This window comes from Coregonus lavaretus, assembly GCF_964263955.1.
Source record: "Coregonus lavaretus genome assembly, chromosome: 32".
Lineage (NCBI taxonomy): Eukaryota > Metazoa > Chordata > Actinopteri > Salmoniformes > Salmonidae > Coregonus > Coregonus lavaretus.
The window spans coordinates 21,293,342-21,301,381 of NC_140019.1; the positions used below are offsets into that span (position 1 = coordinate 21,293,342).

Consider the following 8,040-nt stretch of genomic DNA (forward strand, 5'->3'; position numbering starts at 1 on the left):
TTGACCAAATAAATGCATCATGCTGTTTGTTTGACTTGATTTTTAGAAATGATTGCCTTAGTTGGGTTAGTGTTCAATTCTGCAAAACGGGCATTCGGTGCGTCGTGGGTAGGCTACACTACACCGTGCATCCCGTCTCTCTTTACATGCTTTCATTTGGAAGAAAGATAAGCACCGTACCGTACCCCGCTTAAACACATTGGCAGACATCTCTTAGTTCCCCGCGCACCGGTTGGCTGGGCAAACCGTCATATCCACGTTGACGGCCTGTCAAAAAATGGGAGGGCTCTCGGTGACGTCAAAGGCGTAGGAGAGAGGCGCAGTGGGACAGCCAGGGCGCAGCGAACAGCTGAAATGAAGAGCGAGCGGCGTAGTGTGCCTAGCCTCTGGATCTAATATCACCTACCTGTCCTTGTCACTCTGGTACTCCGCGCAGCTAGCAGTATCAGCCCGATATATATATTTGCTCCTGCGTTAATCAAAACGCCGTTGCTTTTTCATCCAACACGAATAATGCTGGGTTTCTTCTAAAGACATTTTAAGCCGTTTAAACAACGTTTTTTTCCCCCAACATTAAATTGCTTGAGGAGAGGTGTTGCTGTAAATCTTGACACCACTGATTCCCCCTTTCCCCTATTCGTCGGACGTCTCTCTTTTTTTGCTTGCACTGAGGGAACTTAATCCGCCTCTGGCAGCGAGTTTTGCGCGCTATCCTATCCATATGAACTCTATGAAGGATCCATTGAATTTGGACCATCACCACCACCACCACCTAACCGGGACTAAACTCTCCTCCACGCACCACACGGCACTAGCAATGGCCTCTAGTCTGCAGCCGTTGCAGCGGTCTGTGGACTCCAAACACCGGTTAGAGGTGCACACAGTATCAGACACCTCCAGTCCGGAGTCCGTAGGTAAGAATCACCCCGTGGTGCAGAGTACTGTCAGCACATGGCTTTGAGAGGAGGGATGGCCGTTTTTCTGTTGATAGGAAACATAAGATGTCTCCCTACAGCCTCTCTCAACAAAGGCAGTTTGAGACCGAGGACGTTATTATTTTATGTCTGCAAATAGTTAAGCTATTGGACAGACAGAGGATTACTCTCTTTTTGACTATGCAGATATTGTGATTGCGCCAGTAATTGGTTCCATAAGTTTCAGGGAACTTGTTGTTACTTTCCTAACCACCTTTGACTCCGGTGAAGTTATATATATTTTTCTCATAATGTGTAATGTATTTACGCATATTTTCATAAGTGTAATAATTCTAATCAGACATTTACATTGTTTAAATGTAAACCTATATTCGATTAATTACAAAATGTATAAACGTTTTGAAATACAATTTGTATAGTATTACCATTGTGCAAATAAAACAAAACAATCAATTTCATGCTGACATTGTTTTGTAGTCACGTTGTAGGCTATATTAACTAATTTGCATGTAGCCTACATGCTTCAAATAAGGAATCGTTACAGTATTAGTAGTTTTACCATGAGAGTAACATTTGATCCAAAGGTTTTTAAATGGGTTCCAATTTTACGAGGATACCTCTTATAATACCACCCAGAATAGGCTACTTCATGCCTTTGACCAACCCGAAGATGACTGATGTAGTATTTGTTTAATGTCTCCACAGAGAAAGACTCAAAGGGCCAGAGCAAAACTGACGACTCTTCAGATGATCCTTCTAAAAAGAAGCGACAGCGGCGACAGAGGACTCACTTCACAAGCCAGCAGCTACAGGAACTGGAGGCCACGTTCCAGAGGAATCGCTATCCGGACATGTCTACAAGAGAGGAGATAGCGGTGTGGACCAACCTCACAGAGGCCCGCGTCAGGGTAAGGCCCTTAAGAAAAAACAAACACCATTCATGTGTATAATTTCGGGTGATTTGTGCCACTCATATATGGAGCTGAGGCAAGGATGTGTATTATTTCGCAGGGAATTTAGGCACGCATAATTACGCACTGCCAAAACATGTTGTCTTAGGGAAATAAAGTTGCATTCATAATATCCTTGGTAGTTAATAGGCTGCCTAAAAAACAAATACTCAGACAGGTTATTCTTTACAATTATATGAGTCAATTAACAAGTCACAAAATAGTAAAATACCATACATTAGATGGCTACGCCTATAATGTATTGTTTTTTTAGAAAATCTATAATGATAGGCCATCCACCTACTTTACGCATATATTTTTCCATGTAAAACTGTCAATATCTCTGCAGTGGATTAAATGGGAATGGATTAAATATACACATTTCCTATATTTAGGCTATAATATCACAGTATTGTAGGATATCTGACATTGCTGATAACTACATAATTAGGTTGTTATTAGTTGTTTTAGAAAACAAAGCATAATTACAGGCTAATAAACGTGTTAGCTGTTAGGACTATTAACATTCACCGCTGACAGATACCAATCTTGTTACTATGTTCGTGTGAATGAGGTGCAACGCTTGTATTTTGCGTTTGTCACTCTCGTGTTGTATAATAACGTCTTTGTCTCAGTATATGGAGGAATACACATCTTCAGACACCACATTAAGATGGTCCAACGACAGTTAGGAACGCTGTATGTGTATTGGGATTCTATTGGAATCAGGGCAGAATGCTCTGCATGAGAGAAAGTGACTCAATTAGGCCTTGTAGAGTTGCAATCCAACATATGATTGTATATGCTTTTCAAGCAATACCTTGTTTTGATTATGTAAATTATTAAAAGTTTGAGAATAACTCGTTAAAGATTTTTGGCATATCCTGTGTTAACAATTTTAGTTGTATATTTATATATTTTTTGCATATTTATAAGGTCGAGATTTGTCATTTGTGAGAAATTAATTTAATTGATTTACAGTCTGATTTTGACTTAAGACACATCTGAAGGCCACACATGAATACCACATCTGGTTCCTTGCAGACCAATTAGGCTACCCATCAATTACATTTTTGTGAATTGCACAGGATAGCCAACAAGTCCTAAAATACTTACGTTGGCCTGTTGGCTATAAAATAAAGCGCATGGGGTCTACATATTGCATTAATAGCCTATTATCAAATTCAGAACTCATATTTTTCTTTGTCGTAGGTGTGGTTCAAGAACCGGCGAGCAAAATGGAGGAAAAGGGAAAGAAACCAACAAGCCGAGCTATGCAAGAACGGCTTCGGTCCTCAGTTCAATGGACTTATGCAGCCCTATGAAGACATGTACCCCAGCTACACATACAACAACTGGGCGGCCAAAGGGCTAACTTCGGCCTCCTTGTCCACCAAAAGCTTCCCTTTTTTCAATTCCATGAACGTCAACCCTTTGTCATCGCAGACGATGTTCTCGCCGCCGAACTCCATCTCTTCAATGAGCATGACCTCCAGTATGGTGCCGTCCTCGGTTACTGGCGTACCCGGTTCGAGCCTCAACAGCCTCAATAACTTAAACAACCTTAGCAACCCCTCTCTGAATTCGGGAGTTCCCACGCCAACCTGCCCGTACGCCCCGCCGACCCCTCCTTATGTGTACAGGGACACTTGTAACTCCAGTCTGGCTAGCCTGAGACTGAAAGCCAAGCAGCACTCGAGTTTTGGATACACCAGTGTTCAGAATCCAGTCTCAAATCTGAGCGCGTGCCAGTACGCCGTGGATAGACCAGTGTAATACTTGAGAATACACGAACCCCAGTCAGAGGAACGAGAGACTACTTATTTTTTGTTTTCAGAAGGGCACTAGAATACTAAACCACTGAAACCCGCGATGGAGTTCCAAACTTAAACGGAAGTAATTAGGCATTTTTTTCTCCTAATTAATATTCTGTTCTACACCGGCGAGTGGAGAATGTATGGTACTTTACTTTCTAAGCTTGTTTATTTTGAGGTTTCTAATTTTGGACGTTAATTGACTGAAAGGTTGTATATATATATCGAAATATCATCTCCAGTTTACTGAGGCGAATGCTCTTGCTCTCTCCAGTTTTCTCAAGGTTCAATTTAACAAAGCATGTGAAAACCCTAAAGGAATAATGTTTTGCTTGCAAACAAGGGAATGTACATACTAAACGCACCAGTTGTGTGTTTCTAACATATTATAAATTTATTATTAAATGTCTGTGTGAATATCGATTTAGAGTAGAAATCCTGCGTATAAAAAAACGCCTCAAATGTTCCTGCGAAATTAAATTGGTTTTGCTCTGTGTATACTATTTGGTACGGAATTTTGTTTCGTTTTTTTTCAACAAAAAAATAAATAAACTATTGTGTTTTATTTCATGGAAGTAAATATATTGTTCAAAACGTTTTGTTAAGGATTTTTGTGCTGATCGAAGTGTTAGTGTGAGTTTTATCGAGTCTATAGTGCAGGGAATGACAGTGTGTCTATCGGGGTTCGATTATGCTAGCTACTAGGCCTACTAATCTAAAGCGAAAACAATGGCCCTCTCCAATACACATATGAGTCGAGACGCAGGGAGATGCACCGGTGGAGAGGGCGAGATGCCCCGTCAGATTAACTGCTGAATACATGTCTGCTTTTTAGCCAAGGTCCCCGAGTGATCACTGGTGCTTGAAATAACACTGGAATCAACAAACCGGAATTGGACCACACAACAAAGGCACGAGCTCATTACCTTCTGACACATAATACTCATGAGTGCTATGTATAGCCAAACAATGCACAGCACTGGACGTTTAAGATGCGCCTCTTGATGCAGTGGAAAGTGATTATAGACCTACATAACATATTCTATATCGTAAAACATTACCATAATCAATAATACCAATACAATGTTAGCCTCTTGTTTTTATTTTGACCTGTGCAATGTTCTACGACTCTCTCATAAACACAACGATTAACTACTGCAAAACTATTCTCTAGCCTATTGAGAGATAGGCTATATTAATGATATTGAGAGATAGGCTAAATGATAGGCCTATGTCGTCGTGCTCTGGGCGTAGGTGTTGATAAGGTACATATTTGCACTTTTGCAATATTTGTTGTGCAGATCTACAACAATCTGTCTTTTCCATAAGATAACAACAACACCAATCATAATGTCAATAACAATTGGCTAACTATGACTACGATAATAACAATGTTATTCTTGGCTCAATATAGTACATTAAACATATTTAAATGTGGCCTACTATTTTTTCCAGCCCATTCACCTTCTTTTACGCATTGTGTTGACATGTTCGATCCGCCATTGTAGTTTGTCTAGACAGTCCTGTTTATGATGTGCTGTGTTCCGTTATCAAATGCACCAGTGCGTTTATAGAAAATAGAAAATCTAAACAACAACAAGGCACCGAGAAAATATAATTCACAAGTTTGAACAAACAAAGAGAGGTATTTAGCTCGGGGACGGAGGAGGCTGGGACGTGTGATCTGATGACAGGGCAGAGCTCGAGATGAAAATTATCAGATGAAAAATTGAAGAGTTACCACTGTTGGCCACATTAGCTAACAAGAAAAATCCACTTTCAAACCTTCAGCAGACGACGAGGGAAATAGCCTTCCATTCGAAATCAAATGCACTGTGCAGGGTTGTTTATTTGGCCAAATGGGATTATTTCATATTTTCAAGTGAGCTATTGTTCATTTGATAATGTGTTATTCATTATGCTCATGCAATGTATGAAACAATAATTGACCTAATTTAGAGAGAAAAGTTGGAATCCTAGTTGTGCTGTAGCCAAAGCCAGTCACTATTTTATAAGCGCGTTGAGGCTCATCAAATATACCCTAAAATGAAAGTTATTCTGGTCAGAAAAAAATAATGGGGGAAATTAACCTGGAATAATATCATTTTCTGGGCTTCTTGTTGTCCCTAACAAGCCTGGTGAAAATGTTGCCCTTATAGCAGCATCCACCAGCTGGAGCTCTTAGGCTACACCAAACAAACCTTTTCCATAAAAAGAGCCCCCCTAAAAAATTTTCCTAAAGACCTGGAGGCCATATATTTTCAATTTCAGATCCGCTCGAGCTTGATGGAGTCAGTAACATGAAGCAATAATAGGCAGACAAGGATAAGTCTTGCAGCCTGGCGAATACGCAGTCTGCGTCTCAATACACATCCCAATCAACATTTGGGCGCAGAGGGCCTGAAGAGACAAGTCTTCAGGGAGACATCTCACTCACCCAGAAACCGCCCAAGACTCCAGACCTCTTCTTCAGTAAAGCATGGACTACCCGGTAAGAAATATATTTAAATGTTTTCAATAAATTACAAAAATCTAACAGGGTTGATAGGTCTATATTTTGGTAATTGAGCACAAGTGGTTTGTTTGCTCATGCATTTTTTTCCCGTGACTAAATTATTTCATGTTTTTGAATTTAAAATTATGTAAAATGATTTTCGCTTTTTTAAATGTAGGAAGGAAATCAATTTGACCAGATTTATTTTGATGCAGCTCAATTTTACGTCCAGCAAAGCTAACGACCTAAATCATATTTAAAACGCTTCGGGTTGATTGCTGTCATTATTGAGATTCATTTTAAAGCCATGTAGACAACCATTCAAAAGTAAACTCAACTCCTTGTTTCATGAAGTATTGTTATTTCAAGAGCTCATCCTCCACTATGCTGGGCCTACTTCGCAATTATTACACAGTGTCAACGTGTATTAGGCTACCACAAACATCACCAATATGACTAATAACTACTTCGAGGAAACTTTAGAGAATAAGCAACATTTTGCTACCTTTTTGAAGATGTGTTACCCTTTTGCAGTTTTTTTTTAGTTTGTTTGTTTTATTGCCATTGTGATTGTAGCTTACTCTTATCATAAATAGAAAATATCACGAAACATAATGTGAATGCTGGTTCAATTCGTTGTCTAATTTAGTCACCTCGTGTTGGGTTTCTTATGATAAGGAAGTGTAACAGAAAATGCAGAGACCCTATCACCTCTATTCCACCCCTGGGAATTCAAATTAAGCAAGTGAGAGCACACATCCGTGCATGACTCGTTACTTCTAATCTAAATAATTAACAAGCTCTCAATATTCATGTCATGGTGTGCCAAACATGTGAGACATTTTGCCAATATGGTGTCTATTTGTTGTCCAATTACACACACCAAATTACATGCAACTCTGATCTTCTGAAAGCTATTTTCCACCGACTTTGTTATGCACGTCAACTTGTTTAGGTCTTTCTGTTCTGTGCTAAATGTGCTCCACATGCCCTTGCAATTTTTCATTTCAGATACATGGGTGCACAAGTTGAAATAAATGCATGAGCAATTATCTATTCAATTTATTTTGTATTCAAATGTCAACCAAATCAAGCATAGGTTTTGTCATCTTATTGGGTTATTATATATAATTCATGAACAATCTTAAGCAAATAGAAATTCATGTTTTCAAAATTGAAATGCATTTTTTCATATGGGCGCTAAGCAGCATTGACGGGCGATTATTCAATAGAATCATGGAGTTTCTTCTCTTTTAAGCTGGGAACGGGGTGAATTAGGTCTTAACTACCGAAAAAACTATTTATATATTCATCCTTTGTTTTTATGTGTCAAGTTGAATTATAGTATTTCAAAAGCTACCAATTTATTAACACTTTCAAAACTGTTGCATTTTAGGCTAGCTTGGCAATGGCGGAATTGGCGACATTATTTGACAAGAATATGCCTACTTTTTTGTCAAATACAACATTCCCATGAGTTAAATTGGCTAGCAATAAACAAACAACTATTGAGCAGGCCTACATTAGAGGTGTTGCTTAAATGCAAATCCCATTCAGCCATGGAAAGGTGCACGTCTTCCTTTTTATGTTTCGATTGCATTAGGCTTTACAAGGCAAGTTGGTAATGTCATAATCAGTGAAATATCAAAGAGAATGGCAAGCCCTCTTGAATTGGCTGGATAGTAGGAATACACATTGAATAATCTCAGACAAACTCGTTCATGCTTATCAATTCCAATTATTCTCCTCTCACACACACAAGCACAGGAATCCACACACATAAACGTTGGCCATACCACTCTGGGTCAGTGGGGGGCTTCTAACCAATCATAGCATAGGGGTCGCTG

The 8,040-nt window shown here is 39.3% G+C and overlaps 1 protein-coding gene across 1 annotated transcript; it reads left to right on the forward strand.

The window, feature by feature from the left end:
- The first annotated feature begins 343 nt into the window (after positions 1 to 343).
- Positions 344 to 4,289, forward strand: LOC311107431 (pituitary homeobox 2-like). Its single transcript, XM_084149922.1, has 3 exons — positions 344 to 914; positions 1,641 to 1,843; positions 3,098 to 4,289. The coding sequence occupies exons 1-3, from the start codon at positions 722 to 724 to the stop codon at positions 3,659 to 3,661; spliced, it is 960 nt and encodes a 319-aa protein (XP_084006048.1). The 5' UTR covers positions 344 to 721; the 3' UTR covers positions 3,662 to 4,289.
- Positions 4,290 to 8,040: the final 3,751 nt, after the last annotated feature.

What these genes read in the sequence shown, in the direction of transcription:
- LOC311107431 (XM_084149922.1), top strand. Translation starts at nt 722, where the DNA reads ATGAACTCTATGAAGGATCCATTGAATTTGGACCATCACCACCACCAC. An exon ending in CTCCAGTCCGGAGTCCGTAG is followed by an intron (nt 915 to 1,640) that starts GTAAGAATCACC and finishes ATGTCTCCACAG; the next exon opens with AGAAAGACTCAAAGGGCCAG. An exon ending in TCACAGAGGCCCGCGTCAGG is followed by an intron (nt 1,844 to 3,097) that starts GTAAGGCCCTTA and finishes TCTTTGTCGTAG; the next exon opens with GTGTGGTTCAAGAACCGGCG.